General features: G+C 50.2%; 9 protein-coding genes across 9 annotated transcripts; 3 read left to right on the forward strand and 6 right to left on the reverse strand.

Moving 5' to 3' along the window:
- Positions 1 to 3,486: 3,486 nt before the first annotated feature.
- Positions 3,487 to 4,077, forward strand: Z518_08218 (uncharacterized protein; the record flags this gene model as incomplete). Its single annotated transcript, XM_013413961.1, has 1 exon — positions 3,487 to 4,077. The coding sequence occupies one exon, from the start codon at positions 3,487 to 3,489 to the stop codon at positions 4,075 to 4,077; it is 591 nt and encodes a 196-aa protein (XP_013269415.1).
- A 509-nt stretch (positions 4,078 to 4,586) lies between these two features.
- Positions 4,587 to 7,457, reverse strand: Z518_08219 (uncharacterized protein; the record flags this gene model as incomplete). The annotated part of the gene is made up of 1 exon (XM_013413962.1): positions 4,587 to 7,457. The coding sequence occupies one exon, from the start codon at positions 7,455 to 7,457 to the stop codon at positions 4,587 to 4,589; it is 2,871 nt and encodes a 956-aa protein (XP_013269416.1).
- Positions 7,458 to 11,753: 4,296 nt separating this feature from the next.
- Positions 11,754 to 13,612, forward strand: Z518_08220 (uncharacterized protein; the record flags this gene model as incomplete). The annotated part of the gene is made up of 6 exons (XM_013413963.1): positions 11,754 to 11,897; positions 11,951 to 12,277; positions 12,328 to 12,744; positions 12,843 to 12,986; positions 13,053 to 13,415; positions 13,469 to 13,612. The coding sequence occupies 6 exons, from the start codon at positions 11,754 to 11,756 to the stop codon at positions 13,610 to 13,612; spliced, it is 1,539 nt and encodes a 512-aa protein (XP_013269417.1).
- Positions 13,613 to 14,879: 1,267 nt separating this feature from the next.
- On the forward strand, positions 14,880 to 15,662 carry Z518_08221 (uncharacterized protein; the record flags this gene model as incomplete). Its single annotated transcript, XM_013413964.1, has 1 exon — positions 14,880 to 15,662. The coding sequence occupies one exon, from the start codon at positions 14,880 to 14,882 to the stop codon at positions 15,660 to 15,662; it is 783 nt and encodes a 260-aa protein (XP_013269418.1).
- Positions 15,663 to 16,426: 764 nt separating this feature from the next.
- Z518_08222 (uncharacterized protein) lies at positions 16,427 to 17,937 on the reverse strand (the record flags this gene model as incomplete). The annotated part of the gene is made up of 3 exons (XM_013413965.1): positions 16,427 to 17,368; positions 17,438 to 17,569; positions 17,623 to 17,937. 3 exons carry the CDS (start codon positions 17,935 to 17,937, stop codon positions 16,427 to 16,429), a joined length of 1,389 nt encoding a protein of 462 aa, XP_013269419.1.
- A 634-nt stretch (positions 17,938 to 18,571) lies between these two features.
- Positions 18,572 to 19,728, reverse strand: Z518_08223 (uncharacterized protein; the record flags this gene model as incomplete). Its single annotated transcript, XM_013413966.1, has 2 exons — positions 18,572 to 19,546; positions 19,603 to 19,728. The coding sequence occupies 2 exons, from the start codon at positions 19,726 to 19,728 to the stop codon at positions 18,572 to 18,574; spliced, it is 1,101 nt and encodes a 366-aa protein (XP_013269420.1).
- Positions 19,729 to 20,135: 407 nt separating this feature from the next.
- On the reverse strand, positions 20,136 to 21,740 carry Z518_08224 (uncharacterized protein; the record flags this gene model as incomplete). The annotated part of the gene is made up of 1 exon (XM_013413967.1): positions 20,136 to 21,740. One exon carries the CDS (start codon positions 21,738 to 21,740, stop codon positions 20,136 to 20,138), a length of 1,605 nt encoding a protein of 534 aa, XP_013269421.1.
- An 837-nt stretch (positions 21,741 to 22,577) lies between these two features.
- On the reverse strand, positions 22,578 to 24,041 carry Z518_08225 (uncharacterized protein; the record flags this gene model as incomplete). The annotated part of the gene is made up of 2 exons (XM_013413968.1): positions 22,578 to 23,318; positions 23,373 to 24,041. The coding sequence occupies 2 exons, from the start codon at positions 24,039 to 24,041 to the stop codon at positions 22,578 to 22,580; spliced, it is 1,410 nt and encodes a 469-aa protein (XP_013269422.1).
- A 2,014-nt stretch (positions 24,042 to 26,055) lies between these two features.
- Positions 26,056 to 26,943, reverse strand: Z518_08226 (uncharacterized protein; the record flags this gene model as incomplete). The annotated part of the gene is made up of 3 exons (XM_013413969.1): positions 26,056 to 26,097; positions 26,158 to 26,386; positions 26,435 to 26,943. 3 exons carry the CDS (start codon positions 26,941 to 26,943, stop codon positions 26,056 to 26,058), a joined length of 780 nt encoding a protein of 259 aa, XP_013269423.1.
- Positions 26,944 to 27,487: the final 544 nt, after the last annotated feature.

Genomic DNA, 27,487 nt, shown 5'->3' on the forward strand with positions numbered 1-27,487 from the left:
CATAGCATGGCGTGGCGTGGCATGGTGCATGAGAATTCCTATATGAATGGACTGAATTTTGTGCCCGATTGTTTAATACTGGTATTCAACGCCATAGCATTATTGTTGTTCCATTTCTTAGCCTTGTAATATCTTGATGCTAGTATCAACCTTTCTCGTATGCCTATTCTGAATATCCAATTTGGGCCAAGATCCAAATAAGATCCTTAGATACCCATGTTTCCAGATCCGTATAAACGTCTCCCGCTGAGCTCTTGGTCTCTTTCCCTTACAGACTTTCCCTTGCTAGGAAAAGAACGTCAAGTACACGTTCTGACTTAGTAGTAGCATGCTGGGAGGGCGAGTACGGCACAAGGGCCGTTTCAAGAAAGTTCAGTTGGGGGCGATGGTCATAGTGCGATTCTTGTCAAACAATCCAGGATTGATCGTTCATGGCTATAGAGCCCTTTGAGGTTTGGCTTTATGTCTTGGGACCTACGCATGTCCCATTATGCCCTCGTCTGGTCTGAGGATCTTCACGTGATAGCAAAGCAAGCCGGGGATCTTGTGATATCGGTAGGATATTCTTGGCCTCAATCCCGACTTCGTGATGAGTCGTTGAGTGCAATAAGGAGAGGAGGGTTGCCAAGAGGGGATGTCTTGAAGGGCTTAGAATAGAAAAAGACATGACTGTTAGATATGGAAGCATGGTTGACGAACCCGCCTGTGTCCAGTTCCCAATGGTAGAACAGCAACTTGATGCGTACACCTCTTTGGTCGTCCTGATGGCCTTCAGATATCCCCCAATTGTTCTCTTTCACCTCAAAAGTGGACCCACGATAGGATGGCATTTGCCGACGGATGGACGACTTCGTTGAGTGCTGCTGGGAGGATCGAAAAATAGCTTTTCTCTCCAACTTTTCCCTTCGCCTCGCCTAGCATCAAATCACAGGGGGAAGTTGGCCAGTCGATACCCAACCGGTTACAGGGCAGACTGAAGACCCCAATACCCCAACATCACCCGAATAGATAGCGATAGGAATCTGTTGTGAAGCGAGTGAGAGTGGAGCGACCTAATCTCGTTTTCAGATAGGATTTGAAGAGGGGATCATCGAGGAAGAGGTTGAAGAGGGTGCTTTCTGTCAAGACAGCTGCCGGTAAAGAGTCTTGGCTCCAAAAATAGTAGACAAGATGCTCCAGGTCGAAATCGGTATGGATTCGAGGACAGTGGCGAGAGGAGGGGAAGGAAGAGACCGGTCAACGAAATGCTGCAGCTTTTCTCCGCTGCAGGGGAGTGGCCATCCGTCTTAATCAAGGCAATTTGATACAGACAGATCGATAGGTTCTGAAACTTCTCCACATTCGGTCAATAGCCGAATCCACAATGACAAGAAGGGTATGACAGAGGAGTGGAATGGGGCCGAAAGTTGCTTGTATACCACTAGGACTTACTCAAAAGGACAAGTACAGGCTGCCGCATATCTAAGGTATTGGGTTGGTCAGGACTTGACGGGTGATATGAAGTCGAGATCCGTGTCGAATTTTGATCCAAGGGGAGCCCTATTTTTAGGCTATCCTTCCCTCCTCCTTGCCCGAGGGCCCCACTGAAAAGACACTTGGGTCTCGACCTTTCTTGATTGTTAAGAAAACCCGCTTATCAATTACGCGGTCTAGGCAGTTGACAAAACGGCTTCTCTCTGTTGACCTTTGCTCGAACAGGCAATGGAGGCATGGATATCAAGGTTGAAATAGAAATTTTCGAACAGATTGGTTCGTCGGTGGACAAAAGCCCGCTCTTGACGCCGCCCCACGAGTTGCGGGATAGAGAAAAGAGGGGGTTGACGGTCGTTTCTAAAAGGCTTTAGGCCCAGAGGAGTAAATTTCGCGACAATGATCAGCGCGGGTCTTTCTCCAGAGCTTGAAATGCTAAAAGAAGCTCTGTGACATGGTTGGCTGTCTTCTCAGGACGAGTGATTTTTTTTTATTCACGGCAAGGCAGACAGCCCACTGCCGTTATTGACCAAGCGTGGGTGTGGTGGAAACGTTATTATCCAAAGAAAGCCATGCACCAGGCGACGGCACGTAGGATCGAAAATCATTTCATACAGGAAACACACACCCAGAATTTCGAAGTCCGGACAAGTTATTGTCGAGTTCTGTAAAGAGGATGGATGACAGTCACTACTGCGGGTGGTGTCGGGGCTAAACAAAGATAAAGTCCAACGGGCGAACTGGGCAACAGATTTGAAGGCGAACCAGGCAGACACTCAAATACGCAATGCAACGAGCTGAACTGAGGTCATTGTCGGCCGTAGACAAGGTAGCTCGAGCCATCGGAAAGGGCGCGTGCATCAAAGGCCTTTGCTTCATCCTGGGTATCTCGAGTAATTCGGATTGCTCATAATTGTGGCTATGACACGTTCGAGCCTGAGTGAAATGAGTAAGCTGCTTGAGACTTTTTCCTGGGGTCATCGGTCATCTGACTCAAGGCATCAAGGGGCCCTCGGGTGCAGGCAACACCGTGCTTTGATCGGCTAACTCGTGAAAGATCGGGCCGGGATGGATCTTGTCCCAAGTTAATGGCTTGTTGACGTGCATTTTCCCGGCAAGGCGGTGTCGTTTAGGGGCTACAGACTCCAGAGTCCTCCATAGCTTTTTTCCGACCTAACCCTCCTTTTCGACCGTCGTTTGCGGCATCCACCAATCCCCTCTCGAAGAACTGAGCCGACGGGTCTCCCAGGGGTGAGGGACATGACACAATTCGGAAGCCTAGATGTTGGCCCGTAAAACGTATGAGCCCATGAGTCCATGAGTCGACGGTCACAGATTTGAACCAAACATTGGGCCCTTTTTCTTGTCAAAGGGCTCTTTTTGGAGTGATTTGCCAGCCGATAACGATGTAACGCCAGATCTGTGCATGACCAACAAAAGACCCCCCCTGCAATCTGTGCAATAAGGAAATTTCCACGATTGGTCACCTCAATGACTCTATTAATTAGGTGCTGGAGTTGGGTTATCCCACCCACCAGTAGCCAGTGGCGCTTTCGAGGTAGATTGAGGTCAAAAAAATGCTCGTGCTCAAACCATGCTTGCAGACCCAGTAGTATAATTATGACATCTCGCTTGTTTCTCTCTGGAACTTTTGGGAAGGGGGCATGAAGCCAACTGGTCGATAGAGAGGTGTCAATTGAAGCTGAGGTGAGGGAAAAAAGCCAGTGGGTGATTCGGAATCTTCTAATACGCACTGGATACGACGCCCCCGTGCTTTTGCTGCATTCAAGCCAGGCTGTGCCCATGGAAACGAAGAAAACACACCATTGATTGACTGAATCGAGGCTCGAGGATTCATCAGCAAACCACTGGCACTTTTTGGAGTCGCATGTTGTTGTTCAGGCATTAGTCATTGTGTGCCTATATAGTTCCCTTTTGAATATTGGGTTGATTGTCATCGTCGGCAATCCTGGCAGGCTTGTCAGAACCATTCTCCAGTATCACCGTCGTGTGATTATGGATGAGAGTCAGTCGGAGAGATCTCCTTCATATGGTCCATCGACATCACACGAAACATACAGACCCCGATCGGCATCCCACACACCCACCGAACAAAGGCTGTCATTAGAGGTGGGACCCCACAGCCCTCGAAGAGGACCCAGTCCTCTTGCTCTTGAGCCAGAGACCCTCAGCTACGGCTTGCCGGGAGAAGAATCTCTTGAAGACGTCGACGACGACGACGACGACGACGAAGACGACGACAACCAACCGAGAGCCATCTGGGATCCCAGGAGATCAACCAGCGACAGTCCGAAAAGCCTCGGAGAACACTCCCCTCGAGACCGCGCCAAGGGCAAGGGCAAGGGCAAAGGCAAAGAACGAGAGATGAGCAGTTCCAGCAATCCCCAGTCGAGAATGGGAGGAACAGGCACACCGAGCGATCGACGACCAGACATATCAAGAACAAGTTCAGCCAGTACGGCAAGCACATCCCGTCAGGGCTCCGTCGAGGCAAGAAGCAAAAGAAGAGATGAGCGCACGGGTAGTGGAAGCGGCAGCAGCTCTGGCCGTTCAAGATTGGTTTCTGGTGTGTTTGTGAGATATTAATTGACATGAATTGAATTGAATCCAAGTGAAAGCGCAATACAGCATGGAGTCTGGTGTCACTGCAGGATTCTCCTCTTCCATACAGCGTTCACCTTCGACAGTCATCTCCTGTATTCATAGTCAACTCGTTCCCAAAAAGCGGATGCTTGGGGCCTACGGTAAATCATGGAATATTTCGGACAAAGATCTCGAGTGTTTATCATTATTTTTTTTTTTTTTTTTTTCAAATCTCTTTTTCCCTCCCCGCGTCTCTCCCATTTATCAAATCTATTACTCCGGCAGGGACAACTCAATCAAAGCAGTATCATACATTCTACCCTGGCTTGCCAATTATTTCTTGCTCGACTTATGGGCATTTATTTTCGGCGGTAAAATAGCCCAATTGTTGTGAAGCCCCGGTGGAAAGCTCAACTGTGGCATTGCACTAAGAGGAGCCCTCTCAGCAAAATGTCTCGCGCTCAATCAAGATATCTGTCTATTATTCCATTGCTCGGTCAATTCTCATGCACTCATTTCGGTGGTGGGTTTTGCAGAGTCCTCTTCATCTCCGGCATTCCCGGGACCGGTGCCCGTGGAACATGTGGAGGAGAATATACTCTTTGCGAGAAAGCATTCCCAGGTACATATCGCCCTGGGCTCGAAGTGGGAGGTGTTTGTGATGTCGGTGGTGAATAAGGACGGCCTGATTGCTGAGGCATGGTGCTGGTCGATGGTTGATTGTAATTCAATGGTGTCACCGTGGCCCATCCTTGCTGCGCGGCGGTAGGAGTGCTCACGGCATGGGTTGTATCTTCAAAATAGCTTACCCTTCCGGGCGGAGGAGCACCAACGGGCGCTGGAGGTGATGGTTCAGGAATGGTAGGGATGGTACGAGAGCCAGCTTGGGCATCCGCACTCTCTTGCAATGAGATACCACTGTGGCGTGCCGCTCGGCGACGTCCAGTGATTGATTCACGTCGGAGGATATTTCGAACTTCTTCCACCCCGTTCGAGCGTTGCTGGTTGACAGTGCGCTCTCGATCATGGTCAATGATTTCTTCCGGATCGACAGCCCCATGGCGTTTGATGAGGTGGTCAACAGCGGCCTTCTCGGCCCCCGTAGTCGAAACAAGGTTGTCATTCGAAGCTGATTGGTCCTTGGAGACATCGGGTTCTTTTTGGTTTTGCTCCAAGAGGGGAACCAGTCGCTTCTTGTCTTGATCCTCATCAAAAATATTCTTGTTCTTCTTGGCCACTTCATCCGTGATCGTGACAGAGTATGTGGGGTTCGCTTTGTCACCAGCAGGAGGACCTCCACCTCCTGGTCCATTCAGCGGAATCTTTCGCACAGCCATGACCAAGGCACACATGAATTTGTTTCTTCGCGCAGCTTGGACCGCCTCGTTGGCCCAGTTGGACTTGTGACGGATTTCGATCTTCAACTCCATCTTATTCATCTCGGCGACCCCCATCACCTCAATATCGATATCGGGTTGGAAGTCCCGAGCGTTGTCCTTGTCCCGGACGAAGTGGGTCATTTCTTTCTTGAGCAGATCGATGTCCTCGAAGCTAGTGTCAAAGCTGACAAAGAGTTGCACCTGTTCACGCATGGCCTTACTGCGGGAAACGTTGTCGATCCAATTCGAATTGAGGACGATGTTGGGAACTTGAGTTCGCTTCTGATCTTTGACTCGCCGAAACACCGTGTAGAGCAGTGACATGCGTTCCACCACATATTGAACGTCGGTGATGTCCACCCGGTCTCCCACGTCGAATGGATGTTTCACGAAGAGAAAGATGCAAGAGCCCAATACCTCTTGCGCCGTGGCTGCAAAGACAAAGGACATCGAGAGTAAGGCGGTCCCAGCCGTGGCCAATGTCGTCGTGAAGTTTTCGTTGAGCCATGCAACGAAGATAAAGATGACGACCACGAAGACGACGGTACAGAGGAGATTGTCGAGTACGTGGATAGCTTGGTCGACATCGTGCATGCTGCTGGCAATTGATTGGCGTTCGCGACCAAATTCGGTGATGCGGAGAATCATTTCCTCGAGAGAGATGTCCCCGTTCGAGTCCACATCCAGCACTTGGAATGCTTCCTCGGCCTCTTGTGTCCGGTCTGATCCCAGAACATCGATGATGTCTTCACGGCTCAGTGCATCCTTGCCCTCCAGGACAAATGACATCCACAGACGTCGGGCCAGAGCCTCGGCGGAGTGTTTCTTCTCCAAAGCCTGGACCACCACGGAGTGCGACGCGGTGGGATTGAACACTTTCTTGCCGGTGATTTCCTGGGCGACGTTGCCAAAGGCCGCTGTGACCTTGTCGCCCGCTCGAGCCACATTCTGAATCAGCCTCAACGGAGCCGCCGAGCCAGATCTCTTGTCACCATGGATCGTACTGTTTCGTGGGCCGGCGCTGCCAGCGAGATCCAGCACATCGTTAATCATATAGTCCTCCTCCGCAAATTCTCGACAGTACATCGGGAAAAGATGTCGAGAGGCATCGTAGAGCAAACTCACGAGATAGATGTTGCGCTTAGAGTCTTTGATTCGCTCGTCGAATTGTTTGCGGTGGTAGCTGATGGACAGAAGCTGAATGAGAACCTTCTCCACTAGCAATACCAAGGTGGAAAAGACGCAGGCAAAGAGAATGTTCTTGACAACAGATTCCCAGTTGGTCGGACGGGTGTCACCACGTGATCTCTGGTCCGGGTTGAGAGTCATGATGGGAATAAAAGTCGTCAAAGACACCACGGACCAGCCCACCAGGGACAGCGGGATTTCGAGCGCGCCGAGAACGAGAGCATACTTTCTGGTTCCCGAACTGACCACTCCACAGAGAAACTGAAATAGAAATGGCAAGAACCGGGCCAGCAGTTTGGAAACCCAAAGAGACACCCAGACGACTTCAATCCAGGAGAAGAACCAAACAATCTGGACCCCTCCGATTCTTGCGTTGGGAGCGACCGTAGCGCCGATAATGATGGGAATTGCAATGGCCAACGCGAGCGGTGCCACAATGACGAAATATCGGGTGATGACCGAAGCATTGTACACTTTCTTGTAAAATCGGCCAGCTGCGTTCAAAGTTCCGTCTTCTTGGTCCTTGTTCTCCAGACCTTGTTGAACCAATCTTCTTCGTCGGCCTCCCGGACTGTGATGGAAGTGGAGAGCCTGCTTTTCATTCATCGTCTCCCCCGAAAGATCGGTGTTGTGCTCGGATCGTGCAGGGGAGAGCCCGGCTTTTCGAGCTCCCGTGGCACTGCCAGAGGTGGTGACTTGGGTGAGAGGAATATCAATCGTAATGTCGTTAGGCTTGGTCATGTCTTTGGATGTTTGATGGGTAAGAGGTTGGAATCCTTCCGTGGGGAGTCGCTTGAAGTGACCTTTTGATGACATTGTGTCAAGTGATGTCACGGCTGGTCCAAATGAAGTGAAAGAAGGTGGGCAGGGAAGCCCAAATCAGAGAATTTAACACACAAAATGACGGATGTGGACGGCCCCGATGTACTCTGCCAGAGAGGAAGACTGTGTTCGAACGGGGGTTTCGTGCTCAGATGGACCAGGGGTGCAACTAGGCGAAGCAAGCGAGAATGATTTGAGTAAAAGGGAATTGTACAACAACGAGACGAGGTCAACGAAGGTGGTTACGTGGACAAGCGAATGAACTAAATAAGATCTGGGGAAGAAGAACGAGTGGAGGAACAAGAAAAATTGGATTTGAGGAAGTAAGGAACAGGATATTGAAAGAAGTGGAGGGAGGACAGAGATGTTTGTTGGTCGGACGAAAAAAGTCTGATGGCAGTTCGATGGCTCTCCTCGCGTTGTATTGGTTGCCCTTCAGAGACTTCCCTGCGCTCTATGAGGTACCTCCCACGTATATTCCTTGCCTTGTTGTTCCGGTGGAGAATGCCAGAGAATTCCAGATGGATCCAAAACTGGCGAAAAGAACAGAGATTTTTTCGGGGCCTTCGATTGATGGCTAACCGAGCACTTTGACCCGTGGCTTCAGGGGCAACTTTTTCCCCAGGCACCGTTGCTTGCTGGCCACTCATTTACCATCCACGCCCTGCGCCTTGTCGTCAACCCCGGTAGGATGGAGGCTCAAGCAAAGAGCCCACACGGCTGTGGCTTGGGTCTGATACAAGTTCTGAAACACGGGCCGTGGGACGGGGGATCCAGGGTATCACGCAAACGCTCGTTCCCGGACCTAAAAATACCCCAAGGTTGTTTCCATTTCTCATTATTATTTATTTTCTTGTTCTACATTTTGGCTTTGAACAGGTCAAACAGAATGTGTTCGCTGGTGGTTTGGTGGAACTCTGACAAAGAACAAGTCTCACAACGCCCACCAAAAGGCTGTGCGGCCAGTGGCAAGTTGCACGGTCACAGCACCCGACCATTCGAGATGAGCATCAATTTCTTGTCATTGGCCATTCCGAGATTAATGTCCGATCGTCCCCTATCCTCTAAAAACAGGAATCTTGTTGCCGACACCACGTCATTGATAGTTGGCAGAAAAGGAAGCCCAACGGCCTGAGTAGAAACATATACAAGATGGTGGACTTCCCACTAGGATTGTGAGAATGATTTATTCTCGTCACCAGCGGTATCCGGCCAAAAACTGTCTTAAATCTCCCAAGATGCCCTTGATTCTCTCGAGCCCCATGATGGCAAACACGGGATCTGAACATCCTGAAGTTTATGTCGAAGTCGATCTCCAGGCTCAAATTCCTGAGGACCTGCCTGGTTATTTTCCATGGGAGCGTAAACAAGAAGCGACTCATGGGTGTTCGTCTCGCTCGTTGTCGAACAATGTCCTCATCTTGATCGTCGCCATCGTCCGGATCACCGAGGTAGCTGTCCTCTCTGTCAATATTGTAGTCCCCCATATGTTGAGGTTCAGTTCCTCGTCGCTCTGCTCAGTGTCGGACTCGCAGTTTTGGTCATATCCCTCCTCTTTTGAGTCCGAGTTCCTCGCTAGAGTGTCGCAGTATGACACCGCTTGTGGCGGAGGCTGATGATTTGAATCATCAAGCTGACGACGCGTTCCTACTGCAGCCTCCAGCCGTCTCCACTTTTGGTCCAGCATTTGTATCATCGAGCGGCAGGGTCCACAACCGATGTCGCAAGACCTTCATTGACGGCTCGAGTAGTCCGACCTATGACGCCTATTGGTTATTTGAGACCCCGGTACACATGTAACTTTACAGCACAACGCGGGTTGAAGGGAGATCTGCCGCCGAATTGTGGCCGCCGGTTTTGGCGCCGTTCCTGCCAAGCCTCTAACGCGGAGCATTATGACCAGCAGCTCAAATGAGATTTGAACAAGTCTTCCAAAGTCCTACGTTGTTGGTATGTTGAGAAGGGTCTCTGTTGAGGCATAGGCTAGCGCCATAAGGGGAGTACTCTCGTGACGACGGCAAGAGAGAGTGTGCACCGTCTTTTCGTGCATGTCTCAAGAACCTTTTTGCAGACGTACGGACGTCAGAAAACAGTCGCTGGTGTGCGCCTAAAGTTGTTTTTATCGCTAGTGTCCTTTATTCAGGAAGACTATGAACGATATCCTCTCCCCTAGTTAGGCTGCGCGATGGCCAGCTCTTCATCGCCAATCTACAGTAAATACTCTTCCCTCTGTCAGTACGAAGTCGGTCTTTTCAGATGCTCAGACTTACGTTGGACATCTTGATTAGTATAGCGTTCGACATCGGAATCGAAAGACCACCATTAACCCTTGGTGATGGTTACATGGCCTCCGTAAGGCAGGCGGTCCACACAAGCAAACAAGAATATTAAAAAAGAAAGCCCCCCTTCCTTCAGCCAGACAAGTTCAACTGAAGGACAATTTGAATTAGTGACCTAATGGTATGAACAAGACGACATAACAATCACTGGCTGGAGCTTTACGTTTACCCATCTAGGGCACCTAGAAACTCAATGGGGAGCTAGACCGGACAACCCTCTTGCCTCATATGATCTAACACTAGTGAGGTCCCTCAATTCTATCGGTTCGACTAAAACCCAGCGTTGCCATTAAGTTTTGTCCTTGATAGGTCAACCACGATTTGGTGTCAATTTGGAGGGAAATTCTGCGGAATAAAATAAACCCTAATTTAACTTATTTTTTAAATCACACGATTTTAACCCAATGTGCGTGGAGACGCCAAGACTACAGTGATGGCCAATAACGTGTGTCAATGGCTTGGCGCTATCACGTGAGGTATTGGCACTCCCCATCGGATCCAATCCATGGACCATGTTGTAAGGGCGCCGGCCTCGATATCCAGATGGTCCTTTGGATCGGATCCCATGATATACCACCGCCATCGGATCCAATCCGTGGACCATGTGGCGGGACAGTGGTGTCAAACTTCTGGTGCAACTTAAATTAAAGGAGCTGTTGAACAATTGGTGACCTATCTTTCGCAACAGACCAACTTGTTCCGCGAAACTCGCTCACTAAGCTGTATCACCATTGACAGGCAACAGCGTTGACGTACACTGCGTAGACAGATATATAGATGGGCTCTATCTTGCATTCATTAAGAGAACCAGAGCATTCCTTCAATTCAAGTTTCACAGGAAGTTTAACAGGAGTGCTCTGGCTCTCCAAATGAGTGTAGGATCCAAGCAGCATTTACCAGCGTTGTTGCCTGTCGATGGCGTTGTAGCCTGGCAGGCAATCAGGTCAACATAATTCTACACAAACCTCAAGAGTGACGGTGTTAGCATTTGCAGAATATTAATATCAACAGTGGTAAGGGTGGTACTCTAACCTCTTCAGTGTATCTCTCCAGGTTTATTGCATTATCATTGCAATTCTACGCAATGGCCAAAGGAAACAATGCGTAGCACCACTTTGCCTAACCGCAATGAATCACTCTTCGCCACTGATAGGAAACCCTTTTCATTGTCTCGAAGGGCCTTTTATTAATTGCTCTCGTTAGGATCTTCGTAGCATGCCTTTCTGAAGTAGCCCTCGCTGCCGCTGGCGTGCAGACGCTCTCTATGCCTCTCTGAATACCCCGTGTGAAGTCTAGTGAGGCGCACCTCTTCTGAAAACTTAGGGGGTGAACCGCTTGACGGTATTACAACAACGGTGCCGAATTAATATATAGATATTTGATCAAGGAGTCGATTGATACTATCTATAAGCTATGAGATCTCATCGTTGAGAAAAGTGGTGTGAAAATCTTCCCCGCTATTCCTCCGTAATTAGGCTAGGAGGGCTGTGCCATAAATCGCAGTGGTAAATTGAACTTTGAGCTGCTGGTCCTAATGCTCCGCGTTAAATGCCGCCAAGAGCGATGAAATCTGCAACCAGCTCTCCAAGCCTGCAGCTTAAACACCTCACCACTCTCAACCTCATCACGCCCCCATCTCTCTCTGTCCATCACATTCGTCTCCCTCGCAGCCGCTCTCTTTACTCCCACTCGTTTGCTATGCCGACGGTCGGTAACCTACATAGGCCGATATGTAGGTTCTCCGCCATTCCAACGAGCTCCACCCTTCGTTTTGCTCCCTTCCTGCCGCACCGCTATGCTCGAATTCCTTTGGTGACATGTCGCACAAGTTTCACCACTACTCCAACAAACTCGAAGCTTGTGGTGTCCGGTGAACTGAAAGACTTCCCACTGGGAATGTCAGACTTCTGTGAAATTCGCCAGCTGCCGGGGGGGGGCATACTTTGACAAGATGGAGTACATCCCTGAGCTCGAAGAGGGGGAAAAGATTAAGCTTGTTTGCCGTCCTAGGCGATTTGGAAAGTCGCTCACTGTCGCGATGCTGCGGTATTTCCATGGATTTCAGTTCCGCGAAAGCTATGACGGGCTTTTCAAGGTGTGTGGAATCCTTAGCGCCAGAATTGTGTACTCATATTTTATGCCAAACAGGATCTCGACGTGGATAAAGCTGTCAAAGCTGGTATCACTCAACCTGGACGGTATCTTATTTTAGAATTTGACTTCTCCAGCCCCTCCCGTCCTCAAAAACTTGAAGAATATGCAGAGTTCCTCGCTGAGGAAATAAACCTGGGGCTGTCAAATTTCAAGGATGATTACGCCGAATATCTAGGCGACCGGTTTGCGTTAGCAACCTCTACCTTTAACGAGAAAAACCCGGCCGGAAATCTCAGACGCCTCATTAGTGCTGTTAATCAGACGCTTAAACGCATTCATTACAGACGCGAGAAGGATCATCCCCTCTGGGATGTACAAGGAGTATGTGTTTTATGAGGCTACCACGCTCTAATACATTGTAACGCCTAAAGATCTATTTACTAGCAGATGAATACGATGCTTGCGCCAACGATTATATGGACCCACATGATCCATTGTCATGGTCCGATGCTGAGCCAGTTCGTACTCTGAAGGCATTTTGGACCAACGTTAAAGTGGGGGGGAAGGCGTTTTATGGTATCAAAAAAGCGTATATCACTGGAGTCACGCCTCTCCTTCTAACCGGCCTCACGAGTGGTGCCAACGACCAACAAAACATCTCTTTCAATACAGAGATTTCAGCCCTTTGTGGATTAACTCAATCCGACGTGCTAGAAGCGCTAAGACTTATCAACAAGAATGAAGAGGTGCAAGAGCACTTTAGGACATTAGAAGATGGTTATCACTTCTGCCAAGAACAGAGTGTGGAGCTGGTGTTTAACACCCACACCGCTCTTTCATATCTTCAGGTAAGGAGGGGGTATCATCTAACTCCAGAACTAATGGTTGGATATCTAGGCTTTGAAAAACGGAAGAAGACTCAAAATCAAGAATCCTGCAAACTCAGGTTTCTGAACCCTTTTTACGGGCCTGTGCAAGGGCACCTGTTGTTGTGAATGATATGCAATGTGCACTTCAAAGGGACGAACATGGTTCTTACCAAAAGATTCCATATGAGGAAGTGCTCGATGGCTTTACACTGCACCAACTAGTAAGTCATCTTGTAACCTGAGAAATTTAGATGCTATGTATGAGTCTCACATTCTTGTCTACTCAGAGTACCCAGGTGACCGGAGAAGACGAAATACCTGCATGGCGATCCTTAATGGTCTACATGGATGGCTTGGCTTTTGATTCGGATAATCCATCCCAGTTCTTGAAGATACCGAACCGTGTCGCTGCTAGGAGATTTGGATCTGCGATCCTTGAGCGGCTTGGCTTATACAGTACCATTGGTGATGCTCTACGTACTCTTGCCCAAACCGGGAACCCAATGAGAGCTCTTGCTGGGTATTGTCGGCTGATGCGACAACATGATAAAATCGGAGATGCATTTTTGAAGAAAGAGGAACACCACCGAGGCATTTTCCAGATCATGATTCTAGAAAATCCTTCTATTGACGCTGTGGGTGAATACCAAGTAAGAAGGTAAGACCACTGTTAGCATAGCTAACATGAAGCTGACCTAAATAGGTAACCACTAACGCGGGTTTTGTCGACCTACTCATTACAAACAACCAAAAACTCTACACTCTCATCGAGTTCAAAAACATCCAAACCCCCTACCTGGAACTTGGTGGAGAACAATATCCTTGGACTCAAATTCAAGGACGATAAATACCGGACCGGTACCATCCGCAACTGGATTGATGGAAGAGGTCCGAAATCTGGAAGTGTCCGCAAGCAGCTTCAGTCTTATATTGCGGGGCCCACCGTGCAAAAGGAGATTGTCGACAAAAACTTCCGTGCCTTTGTAGTGGTGATTGTTGGATCGCGGCAGATACTTGTTCGTGAGATGGATAGGAATGGCAACTGGGTGGGCAATTTTCAGCTTGCAAAGTAAATCCAGCAGATGGGACAAGCTTCGACCATTATCTTCATGAGAGGGGCCAAATTCCAGTCTACCGAATCCACCGCCGTATTTGTCACCTCTCTAGCTGTGGGCTCTCTCCACCGTTTCGCATCCTGATGCTGAAGACAATAATCGACGATCAGAGGTATTGGACGCGTCGGTCGTACGATTCTCCTTCTCCCGTGGTTTTGAGTTGTGGGGTAAAGAAACCCACGCGTGGCCGTGATCGGCATGGACATGGTCGCGCCACTGAATCTAGCCGGGTTCTGTGAGACGAAGGTACAGGAGCACATGATCAGTGAGTGATTCTGCTGCAACAGAAGCCGAGGACTGGTCTGTGGGGCATGGTGTGGACGTGGACAAGGCAATGGAATGGTACTGTAGCTCTTTGTACATAGGGATATCAGAGGCACGGTTTCGGTCTTCAGTTTTCAGTGGACGTCTAGATAGGGAAAATGGCCTTGGTCCCAAAATGGTAATTATCCGGCGACCATCCAAACTTCTCTAATTTATTGTCTTCCTACCTTCTTCCTACCCTCTTTCGTACCAACTCGACGTCCCTCTCTTTGCTTTGTTGAACAAAGCGCCACGTACCATGTCCGCATGTGATGATTCTTGCTGCCCAGTTGGTGGGCTCCTTCATTTTCCACCGAGGTCACCTGTCCAGAATACTGTCAATTTCTCTTACCCCATACTAACGTAAGAACCAACGGCTATCAAACGTCACATTGGTTACATCGCCGAAGGGCGCAGCCAAAGAATAAAGGGCCCGTTCCAAAAACTCTCCAGCGCGGTTACCCACGGACGGACAAACTCTCTGCTCTCTATGCTCAATGGCCTTTCATTGCTCATATTTTCTCCGCAGACATCTTTTTCTGGTGGTTTCCCTTTTCTTACCACCATTCCTTTCAGGTACGTCTTTGGGTACATCAGATTCCTGACAAGGGTCCCCAGACTATAAGGATGCATAATGCCAGGACCTCGAAACACAGAATCTCAAACCACCTTACTATCTGAAGACGATATGCTACAATGTCCTCGACTTCTCCCCTTCTACCTTACACACCCATTTCGCCAACCTCGACCGGCGACCTCAACCACTTCATCAACATCATCACCGATGCGTTCTCCGAAACAGCGCTCACAACAGCATTCATCGCCGACATTGACGGAACAAAACCCCCTTATCCGTCGCCATCGATCGATTCGGCACGACGGTTCCGCCATTTCTCCCAAGGCATCCTTGACAGTGCCGCTTCAAACGCCGAGCTCGTTCAAGCCGGAAATTGGTCGGTCATTGCACTCTGGGAACCGCCAACATACGTGGGCAAGGCGTTTATCGACTCCAGGACACGGCCCGGCGAACTGCTGGCCGAGTGGAGAGAGAAAGTCAAGGCTGCAAAGGCCAGGTGTCTCGGTTTGGCCTCTTCTAAGACATCGATAGCTTCGGACTCTCCAAGCCCGGAGTCCGAGGATACTCGACCTGAAGTCGAGTTTGAACCCGGACCCCAACTCCGACCTTTCTACCATCTGTCTTTCCTAGCACGAAACCCCTCTGCCCCACGTGTGGAGGGTAGTATCAACGCGGTAATGACGCCTTTCCTGGAGCGGGCGAGGGCCGAAAACGTACCCGCATGGCTGGAGGCGACGACAAGACAGGCCGTCAGGGTATATGAGCATTTCGGGTTCCGTGTGGTGGAGGGAATTGTGGTGGGCCAAGGGAAGGTCGATGCCGGAGGTTGGCCCACCCAGGATGGAAGTGGAGAGGGAGTCACAGCATGGGCCATGATTTTTGATGGTCACTTGAGAGACTGAGTATTGAATGCGGAAGAAAATGCAATGGTAACAGAGCAAGGGTCGAATGGTGATATCTTGATACATGACCACGGGACTTTGGCCGAAAGAGTACGACTCTCACTGAACCGCCTCGCCTCCTTGCCGTGTCCCGAAGTCTGGGAAGCGGATCCGAAATCAGCATCAGGACAGGAGTGAGGGATGCTCAGTGAGCAATACTCCCGAAAATTCCAGTCTGCTAAACGAAGGTCTTGATACGTCGACACATGTGTCATCGCTGTCGAACCTCAGAGTTTTAGTTCATGGGCCACTCAACTCAGCAAAGCGACTGCAATGGCAGCCCATTCAAGTCGATGATTTAGATATGCCGACCACTAAACATCTTACTCATTGGGCAAGGGTCCACACAGAAAGACGAGGTACGGTATAACCTCCTAATCGCATGGGGTGCCCAGACAGACCAAAGCATGCATGAAGATCAGAAGAAACCAAATGAAAACATGATGAAACAAATACAACGCCGTACCTCTTGAATTCCTGGTCTTCTCTTTCATTCCTTGATTTTATCGATCATCAAGCCCGACCAGGATGATTGAGGGGTGTGTCTTCCAGCCTAGCAATGCCCAGAATTTTCCCACCGTTGCCACTAATGTCCAACCCAACCTATCTAGCGTGTGTTTTCCGGGATGTCATCTGATTTGTGCAGCTTGTGTACAGTCCAATTCAGAAGGGAGATTTCCAAAGCCCATCCCACCTCCTGTCCTTGTCTAAATGCAGATCTTTGCTCATGGGACATGTCTGACCACATCATCCAGGGCTTCTGCGAAATACTTGACGTTAGAGGTATTCAAGCCCGCCATACTGATACGGCCGTTCTTGGTCATGTAGACGTGCCACTTCTCTCGGATCGCCATGACCTGAGCCTCCGAGATACCCGTGTACGAAAACATTCCGATCTGGCTGGTGATATGATCCCAATTGCCGGGAGTACCTAATCGATCCAACTCGGCTTTCAGACTCTTTCTCATCTCGATGATTCGGCCGGACATGGTTCGGAGATCGTCCTCCCATTCGGCAAAGAGTTTCTCATCGTTGAGCACGAGACTGGCGATCCGAGCACCGTAGGCCGGGGGGTTGGAGATTTCAGATCTCTGCAGAATGTTCAATTGGCTGCCGACTCGCTTGGTGACGTCCTGTGCATCAAGTCCCGGAGCGGCGACGAAGTGGAAAGCACCTGTTCGTTCGCCGTAGAGACCAAAGTTCTTTGCAAACGATTGGGCGATCAAGAGCTCGAACCCTTGTTCCACAAAGTATCGAATGGCAAAGTTGTCAGTGGCAAGATTGCCAGAGGCGAAGCCTTGGTATGCACAGTCGAAGAAAGGGAAGAGCTTTCGTTCTTTGCAAACCACGGCAATCTCCTTCCATTGATCTTGTGTCGGGTCGACGCCTGTCGGGTTGTGTGCACACGGATGAAGCAAGACAACACTTCCCTCGGGCGCAGTTTTCAGGGCCGACATCAGGCCGTCAAAATCAAGCATTTTCGTCTTGGTCGAGAAATACGGGTAGGATTTGATGGGGAGGTGGACATTGTTGAAGATTTGATTGTGGTTCGCCCAGGTGGGCGTGGAGAGGTAGATGGACGGTGTGGGCTTGGGGAGAAATTTGGACAAGAATAAACCACCAAGGTGGACGGCACCAGTTCCGGAAATGGTTTGAACGGAGTAAACCTGTAGGAAAAGGTTAGGCAAAGTTGGCCATGTGAATATAAACTAGGCACGGTTGAAGAGAACACATACCCGCCCTTCCTTGATAGCGGGGCTGTCGGGACCGAGAATGAGCTTCTGTGCAGCTGTCGTGAACGCCGTGAGACCGGCAATGGGGAGATATTCGTGGTTCAGGTTGGGGTCGTTTCGCAGGATTTCATCCGCCTGGGTGTAATGAGTCTCGCGCTCCTTGGGCTTTTATGGACAAAGGAACACACCTTCTTGACAACAGGCAACACCCAAGGTTTCGCATTGTTATCCCGATATGCACCAATTCCCAGGTCAATCTTCTTTTCGAATGGATCTTTTCGGTAAGCTGCCATTAACCCGAACAAAGGGTCTTCTGGAGCTTGAGGGACGACACTGGCGTCGAAGTGAGTCGCGACGGGCTGGTTTGCTAAGGAACCCATGGTGTGATGTTGAATCTGAGACAGACGAGTGTTGACATTAGTTTGTGCGAAAGGTGAAGTTGAAGTAGAGGACGCGGAGGCGGAGCAGAGGGTAAATGGTTTCGGCGGTGAAGGCAAGGGCATGGCCGAACTGAAACTGGCACCGACACCTGCCCCCCCCCCCCCCCCCCCCCCCCCCCCCCCCAATAAAAAACAGATTGTTCGTATGGCAGGACAGATGGATGCGCACCTGAGGACAGGCGGATGCACGATACTAGCATGCTTTTATCAGATGCTTTGATGCAATGCAGCCGACTAGCACGAGGAACGAGGAACGCCACCAAGCATGAGATCCTCCCGGTAACTCGGTAATTGTAAGGCGTCGTATTGGTTCAGAGGAGTGGCTGAGTTGATGTTTGTGGTGATCTGCTGCAAGCCAGGGATCTCCCGACGCCGAGGTTGACTCCCAGGGCCATAGCATTCAGAGAAGACTGATATGAAGACTGGATCGGCCTCACCTGGTCCAATCGGTGCATCTCAATTCTGGTACGTGTTTCATACACAAGTACTTCCCACGGGATGTCTCTGTTTGGTACACACATCACTCGCGCCTTGGAATCTTCCTCTACTCGTCTGCCCCACTCCAACCCCTCACATTCGAGCCTTACTTCGGAAACGATCGGAATGAGAGGAAAATTCCGGGGATGAAAGCTTAGAGGCCAGAGTCGGGCATGTGTGAATGGAAACCTATTGTTGGTCCCTCGGTTTCTGATTTCGATCAGAATATCAAGTCCCAAATCACCAGAAACGAACAAAACCCAGCCGTGGCATAAAACACCAGCCGCGCCGTACTGCCCCTCTCGCTTGCCTTCTTCAACTCCCGATTTCCCTTGCGAACATTCTCATCTGTATTGGCAGCATCGGTCACCAAGTTTCCAATCATCTCCCCTTGAACACTTAGATGCCCCACCAGCGTCTGCTGTAGGCTGCTGATCTCCATCAAACTCTTCTCCACCTGTGTGACTTTGGCCAGCTGGTCGTTGAAATGCTCAAACAGACCTCTGTTTTCCTCCTCGAAGAGCTGCAACTGCTCTTGTGACAAGTCCTGCTCACCACCGCCTTGGGACGGATCAGCCCAAGGCTTATATTCGTCGTGACCCCGTAAATCTCGATCAGGATATGTCTCCAGATCAACATCTCGAGAGGTGCGAACGTCTTTATTTCTGGGATCGTAAAGAACGCTCAATTGCTTCTGTTGTTCTCGTTCCAGTCTTTTCTCCACCATCTCTTGTTGAACTGTAATGGCATCCTTCAGTCTCTTGCCTAGATACCACAAAACCCCATCTCTGAAAAACTTGGTCGTCCTCACCCGCCCTTCCTCTTCAATTTGTGTTTCCGATTTTCCCGCATCCGGGGGGTCTCCATCTCCGGCTGCCCACCTCCATAGAAACCCGCTGGGTCGTCCATATTTCCTTTCCAGTACTTTAGTGGCAGTGTCGTGTTGGAGACTGACGGCCGATGACAAATTGGCTATCTTGTTGTTGAGATCTCGAAGGACCGACGAGGTCTCCCCATCGATCGCTTCACGCTGCGAGTCGTTCAAGTGCTCGGGCACGTCGCCAACAAGCAGCGAAGATGCGGCCGGCGAGTAGTCAGCTCCCGATCGTTTTTGATGGCGAGGTGGAGGAGCGGTGGAAAGGTACGGAGTGCGTATTGCTCGCAGATAGCCAAGGAGCGATGAGATGGATCTATTCTGTGCAATGGTGAGCTAGTTGCAGCGCAGTAATTCCAGGTACAAGGCTTTGGTACAATTTGGCATGCTTCGTTCAAAAACACATCAAGATCGGAAGTGAGATCTCTGCCGCGACCGAGAATTGGTTTCGACGAATATTTCTGAATCAAAATATCGGATAGTGTCGAAGACACGTCAGTCATAGTGACTTGTGAAGCTGGAGGACTTGGCGACAAGGTCTATTGTATCTCTGTAGGTATGTGTTGATGGATCGTTCTATCCTATGACCTCTGTGTCGTCAAATATCTCACAAAAAACATTCGTAAATGGGAAATGGTCGAGGGAAATTATACCTGGCATTCGTTGAAACGACGTCTCGTCCCCCAACTCCGCACGGCCAAAATTTCTCCAACTCCGTCAAACTCAGCCTCGAGGCCTCGTGTGAACTCAGGACCAAAAACATTGTTTCGGTCCCAAGACGACTTTTTCCATGAAGCTGACATGCAAAGGCCGCTACTGGTTGCCGACCGTTGACACTCTAAAAGTTTATCCGAGGCAGCCAGAAATGAATCCATCTATCATTTACTCATAACACGTTCTAAACACCGAGCTACGACTCTTTGCCCAATTCCATGGCGCCATCCCATCCAGTATCATCCTCCCAGGAGGCTCCTCCGGAGATCTGCCGCCCCAGAAAGATGCCCACTGTGGTGGCGGCCACCGCAAGCATGAAAAATCCATCGAACCACCTTTGCACCCAAGCAGGCTCTAGCAGGCCAGCACCTAGTGCCGAATTAATGACACTGCCAACTTCTTTTGGCATCATCCCTCTCAGCATTAAGGCAGAGCTAATGACATACATCCCACTTATCTGACTGATCAAAAGCGCAAAATTGGTTCTTGTGGCGTGCAGAACGGTAGGCATGAATCGAGCAAAGAGGTGAAATGTTTGTGTGACGGCGGTAAATGACGCTAGAAGCATTGCCCCGGAGAGTAAGAAAGATATCTGCTGGGCCCACGACGCCTGGTCAAGAGAAGGATACACGTTGCGCGCGAATACAGCAATGGTGTAAGTGACAGGATCTGTATCAGACGATGTAGTGGGCGCACTCGAGAGTAAGCGCCGACCAATGTTGACCGTCGTGGTGCAGATCCGGTACACGCAGTAGACGGCAAAGACGTATGAGAATGCCAAAGACAGTCGGCCCATTGACGTGGTTGCTCGGAGTTGATTCGCTCGTCGTGCTCGGAGTATCGTGAGCGAGGTTTCGAGTGACGAGGCCATTGTCTCGAGGCCCGATGTCTCCATCTCCAGTGTCGTTTTCTCCTGGGTATCTGCATTCCCACGTAACAAGCTGGCCGACCGTCCCCAAAATCCGAGGCCGGTATTTCCAGAGGTGTTTCTTTCCAGCATTCGGAGTCTTTCCTTCTTCTCTGCTATCATGTCCATTGTTGCATCCAGTCCGGCCTGCTTTCGATTGATATCCGTCTCAGCAACAGACTTTCCCTTTGGGCCAAAACATTGCCATATCGCACTGACGGAGGCAAATCCAGATAAGAGAGCCATCAGCGAAACGCCAGTGATACCCAATCTGTCCAAGCATGCCTGAAAAAGACCTTCCTGGCGGTTAATACTCTCCGTGATGCTCGGGCCTTCGGGCAATAGTGCGCCAATTGCCCAGAAACCAAAGAGAAAGCCAGCATATCCAGCAAACTCCAATGTCCATGCTAATCGAACCCGGCTCTTTTTCTCGCCGCGGAACTTATATCCCGATTTAGAAACCACTGATGATATTCCCAATAACGGAATAGCCACCACAAGCAAGCCCAAAAGGCTCACCACGGTGATTTGCAAGGCGACACTTCTCGCCGTCGGATTGAAAGAATTGGAAATCTCGCAGAGAAGCAGTTCTGTCAGAACAGCAGACAGGGCTATCGTGGAAGAGAACGTTACGGCCGCGATGCGTCGAGCGAGCTGCTGTGCAGCAGGTTCCGGAGGAGAGGTCGCTGGTCGAGGCAGGCCTTTGACATCTTGCGCCTTGGGTGGAGAAGAGGCCAATAGAGGATATACCTTGCGGTAGGCAATAAAAGTTAGACAGGCGAAAGTTGCGATGAAAGGGAGAGTCGAGAAGGCGGCCTTAGGTCCAAAATGGCTGGAGTGTCTTGGATGGTCGGGAATACACTCGTCACAATTCTCAGCGCTCGTTGGTAACATGTTGTGTAGTCTGAGCAGAATGATCGATGCGGGAGTCCTCTAAATGCATGTTCTCGCCTTGCAGTGTATGAGACGATAAGTTAACAAGGAGTGAGTTAAGTTGGACATTGGAGCAAAAGGGTAAAAGAGGGGACGAATGCGTGTACAGGGGAGGGAGTGGAAATTCATGGGATGTTGAAGGCCAGCAGCCGCTACACCGATAGAGCTGATAGAGAGCCGAACCAGTTAAAGTCTAAGACGAAGGACAGCCAGTGCTGGGCGCCTACCGGACTCCGTCCGGGCAACACGCGCCCCAAACCATGGACATCCACTCCCCACGCTTCAGATTCATCAGTTTACACATTACCAAAGAGTTCACAATTCCTTTAGTATAAATCATGGTCTATCCAGTTCGAATTCATAATGGTAACATCTCATTCGATAATTGGCTTTCCACAGCGCCGCTGGCGAAACTGTCATCAGACTATTAAATGTTCTCAGGGGCTTCTTCAATAGTTGACGGCGCCGAAACGCGTCAGCTTTGTACTACAACGCCTTGACCAGGGACATTCTATCCTTCGGTAGCAGGGATATCACGCAAGCCAGAGTGATAACTTTTCCTACCCCATGTCTTGCCATCCAGGTGCTAGTGTGGGTAATTGGGAATGCTGCATGGGAGGCCTGGTGGTCCAACAGCAAGACGGGCCTTCATCTTCTGGATGGCACAGTTGGACATCCGCATCGGCTAGAGTGGTTTTCGAGCTCAAAAGGATTTTGTCAAAGCGCATCAATTGCCTGTAACATTCTTGGGTGCTCCAGTCAATATTGCAATCATAGCCTTGTCTTTAGCCACTGATGTTATCGTGATGGTGATCGGCCATGACTGGGAGACCTTCTCTGCGGCTTGTCTCGCAGGATCTCGGCCAGCCAGGGCGTGGTCTCTCGGACAGACGGCCTTCGTTCTTCAACAATCTTGGGGACCCCAAGATGGATGTCCTCCGTGTCAGAAATGGCAGCGTCACTGTCTCTGTGTTCAGGACGTCTCATCGACGGTCTATCGATGTCACCATCGTCATCCCAATTCTCTTCCAGAGCAACAATGCTGGGACTCTTCATGGCGAGATCAGCCCGGGGCCCCTTTTCCGTGCTCAAGTATCCAATGGGAAAAGCGAAGCTTCGTTCCGGTGAATCTTCATCTGAAGTTATATCACTCTTGGGCGAGGTGACCCTGGCCAATGGGCCGCCATAGGTTCCCTTCAATATTCCCCGTTTGGTTGGTCCAATGGCCTTAGCGACTGCATCGGCCTCTTGTTCGGTAGCTTCCATGGATATTAAACTGTTATTAGCCTTGTCGTAGAGATGACTGCCTCCCGAGACTTGAGCCTGCTCCAGCATGCTGCTGTACAGACTTCGACCACTTTCCAGTTGTCGCTTCTTCTTCTTTTTCATCCGTTTCGAGGTTGGCCGAACGACGATCACGGGGACAGGCGAGTGCTGCAGGCAATATTTGGAGACCGAGCCTGGGAGCAAGCCCTGCATACCGCCCAAGTTTCGGCCTCTGGTCCCCACGACTAGTGCCGCAGGCTCATAGAGCTGGATCTAACACCACGTCAGCGTGCATACGAAACAAAATCTGACCATGCTCGGGCTTACCATGCGCTGGAAGATTTCTTGGACCTTGCCCATGGCCAATTCCATGATAATACTGATTGCTTTCTCTTCTGAGCTGTTCTTCTTGATCACGCTGTCCAATAGTTTCTGCGCTTCAACCCGATATTTTCCCCGCTCATACGCCGTCTCGCTGGCCATCTTGGAATCTTTCTCCACCACTCGAAGACAGACAATCTCATCGCCGTCGTCGACCAACTCGTCCAACATCCACTCCAATGCATATTCCGAATAGTCTTTGGCATCCGTACCGCACAGGAACGTTCGACTCCGGGAACTGGCAGCATAATCGCAATGCTTGTAGTTCAGGGTAAAGGCCTCGGTCGATGCATCTCGGTTGTCAAAGGTGTCAAAAGACACGCCTCGCTGGTAGTTGGATGGAGGAGGAGGGGATGATATTCTTCTTTGAGACGTGGACAGTCGCGGACCTTGTACAACACTCTCCCTTCTTATGATGTTTTCCGCATCAGCGGTATGGAATTGAATCGACGACTTACGTCTTCCACCGTTGGATAGGTCAGCGAGGTTCGGTCGTTCTGGGGACTTGGCTGCGTCTTTCCACACTTGACCAAACGCAAGCTCATTCCCTTCTTCAGGCGAAGTGGTATTGGTGGAAGCACTGGCAGTTGGCTCGGGCGTTGCGGCGGCTGCCATGATGAACTCAGTGTAGCGCGGGGTAAAATGGTCGCGATGCCTTTCAATATAAACAGGTAGCAAATAAGGGAAGCGGTGGGCCCAATGGTAATAGAGATGAATCAAATGGAGCTTAAAAGTACAGAATAATCGCGAACAATATGAATGGCCTGCGAGAGCACCGCCACTCTCTTCATCTGGAGGATTCTAGATCGTTATGTCACTCGTGATCCTGCTCTTTATTTTTTCTTTCCTTCGGAAGGGCTACGTTTTCGGATCGGGATCGTGGATTGCGATGGAGTATGATCCACTGATCCTGAAATCAGCCCGCGTGCAGCTGCATCAGGTCAGAGGTCGAAGGAGAACAGAAAGTCTTCATGGCCGGTACTCTGAGTCTTTAGGCATGAGAAAGACAACACGACGGACCTCTTGGTATCTTGGCCTGAGGTATGTACGGTACTAAGCTGAAATAAATTCAAATTGAGGCGAGCGCTGCGGGTTGTGGGCTTGCGGGGCAGGACAGCTGGAAAGGTGGGAAGAGAGAAACGACGGGGCAACTTGTCACCAATGGAACAGCGCTGCTTAGGCGGATCTTGGAAAGGCGACCGCCAGCGGCTTGGATGGTGAGCATCGGGTCGGAAAGCATGCCTGGTTCTGTTGAAACGGGCGAGGCTCGGTCGGTTCCGGGGCAAGTCGATCGGCCATCTTCACCTCACGCCCAAGTCCGTACAGACGCCATCACTGACATGAGTAGCAATCAGACTATCTAAAATCTTGCCTGCGCCCTCCCTGCATTCCGCGAGATTTAGCCAATGCACGATTTGTTGATTCCGCTCGAGATGAGAGAGCAGACGACAAGGGGCGATACGACGCTACAAGGATGGGCCGCGAGCCCAGTCTGCTAGCTTCTTATGCAACTGCCGCTGACTGACCAGTCGTGAAAAGCCGGGCAAATGCATACCGAACCTCAAACCATCAATGCCGCAACTTTGCAAGCCGCGAGCTCAGGAGAGTCCAACGACTACTCTGTTTCTCTGTGAAAGTTACCAAAATTCAAGAGGACTTTCAGGCTAGGAAACCGGCAGTCGAACCGAGTCATCGGATCAACAGTCGACTCAGCTCATCGACCCAAAAGATTGACCAATACAACATCAGGTTTTTTCCTACGTCTTCACATGCTCGAAGCCTGGACGTTGAGCCAGGCACAATCGCATTCCCCGGGGGGTCCTCCACCGCTTCCTAAATTTATTCGTTCACAATGGATTCCTATATTCATTCCGTCTGAATGCCTGTGAGCTCTAGGCTTTTGCCAAAGGCGAACAGAACTCGATAGAACGGGGCAGAACCAAATCAAGACTCGTTGACCGGTTGGTATCTGACGCACCTGCACTGAGATAATGCCATATCCCTTATGCAAGGTTCAATTCGCTGTTTCAGACCTGGCGTCTAGCACTTCATGTACATGCCGGTGAGCATATTCTGATCGATAGCACACTCGTGGGGGGATTGCAACGTAGTTAAAGGCAAAGGAAGGACTTTCGGCGATTTTCGACCGGGTTAACCTCATTCTGGAGCAGGGCTAATTCCACAAGATACAGCATTCCTCAGACCCTCCTAGGTGGGGTTAAACCAATTCTTCGAAGTACGACGGAGCCTGAAAGGCTCGCTTCATCTGGCGTCGCAAGCCGGTTCATTCCCTGCAACGATGATGCCGACTCTATGCGACATCTCTGCCATCACCGCAGGGACTTCGTTTGTCGAGAATTAAATCTTCAGGTCTTCCCTTACGTCCAGGTCTAATGGCACCTCTGGAAAACAATCCAAGGCAGAGAGAGACCTTCCGAAGCCAACAATCCTCCAGCGTGAAGAGCTTTGGTCAATTGGTGATCGCGAAGACCTGGGGATTGTGGAAACGTCCACGACTCTCTAATAGCACTGAGATGCTGGCCGATAAGCAAAGGGTTGGGATACTCTCATCTGGTGGATCTGGGGGAGGTGGTGGATTCCTTGACGCTTATTTTGAAGCTCAAGAAGATCATTTCTTCAGCTCAGCGTAAGGATATGACACCGGGTCGCCCTGATTTAGTATCCCTGGTCAGTATGATAAACTAGAATCAAAAATGGGCGGTAGAGATACCTTGCGAAGCCATATCTTAGTCTTCTTTTTGGTGCCCTGGTGCTCTACAAACACCTCTCGAGTGTGCTCCGATTTGAATTTTCGAATAAATCGAGGATCCCATAGCTCACTGGCTACACCAAGATCCTTGCAACACCGCATCATGGCATTAGACTTGCAGCCTTCAGACGCTGTCGGGATGCCATCTTTGTTGAAATAATCTTGCTCTCCGCGTGCAATCGAGACCAACCTGCATCTCTGTAAGCGCCTTCCTGACCATGAGTTCTCCATTGCTCACCTCCCATGTACCAACAATGCGTACTCTCTTGTGACGGTTTTGTCGGTAACGATCGTGTCGCCTCGCGGCGCCAGTCCCCAGCCACCAGGGCCAAATGCTCTGTTCAAAATGCGTCTGTATTTTATCTCCGGAAGGTATATGATGCCATCCGGTTTAATCTCGACGTCTTCAGGATTCAACGGCGCCTGAAGAACATCGGCCGCTTCTTTGGAAAAGGGCTCTATTGAGAGACCATGGAAAGACCTTGTCCAGTCCACATGCGACGGGTCATCTTCTTGTAGCTTCAGTGGCTGGTCGGTAGTGCTCTCCGACGACTGGAGAACAGTCCCATTCGTGGAGGGTTTTGGAGCACTTGCGGTCTTCCCAGCTTGAGTTGAGGTCGCAGCTAGCTCGGCTTTTCGAGTAGAGGACTGGGAGAAAATCATCCGTGACGAGACCGAGTGTAGGAACGAAGAATTGGCGATCGAAGCCTTGTAACAAGCACGCGATGCGGGGGTTGAGAACAGCATGGCGGATGTTGGCCGCGAAAATTTACACGCCAGCCGAGTGACAGAGCACATTCTTGCGGTAAACGACGGGATATTGTCCAGAGAAACAGAATGTACAAAGAAACTCCTCTAACAATCAAAGGAGACACAGCCTATTGTATAAATGAGGAGGGAGCGCGTGAGACGTACAGCAAGCCAGTGCGAAGACAGAAGTGAGTGCAGGGCTTGTCTGCTCGAGGTCCTTCACTCGCGTCGTTCGCCGACTTTGACAACACCAAACCCCGTGACCGGCTGCTTATCGAGTCGACCACCACGGCAACATATACAATATGCAGTAGTCGATCAAGATCCTACGTCTTTGCTTTGGGTTCGCTCCTCGTTTCCTTTGCGCTTCCAACACTGCCTAAACGCCTCCATCTAGTAGTCCCATTGGTCAGTTTGTCGAACACCAACCTGTCACGCTTTGGGGGGGGCAAAAAAATTCAAATATATTGGGGCTGGGGGGTCAACAAGCGACTTACTTCTTCCTTACAAGCTCGCCAGTCCTTCTTCTCATAGTAGCAGT

This window comes from Rhinocladiella mackenziei (genome assembly GCF_000835555.1).
Source record: "Rhinocladiella mackenziei CBS 650.93 unplaced genomic scaffold supercont1.6, whole genome shotgun sequence".
Classification (NCBI taxonomy): Eukaryota; Fungi; Ascomycota; class Eurotiomycetes; order Chaetothyriales; family Herpotrichiellaceae; genus Rhinocladiella; species Rhinocladiella mackenziei.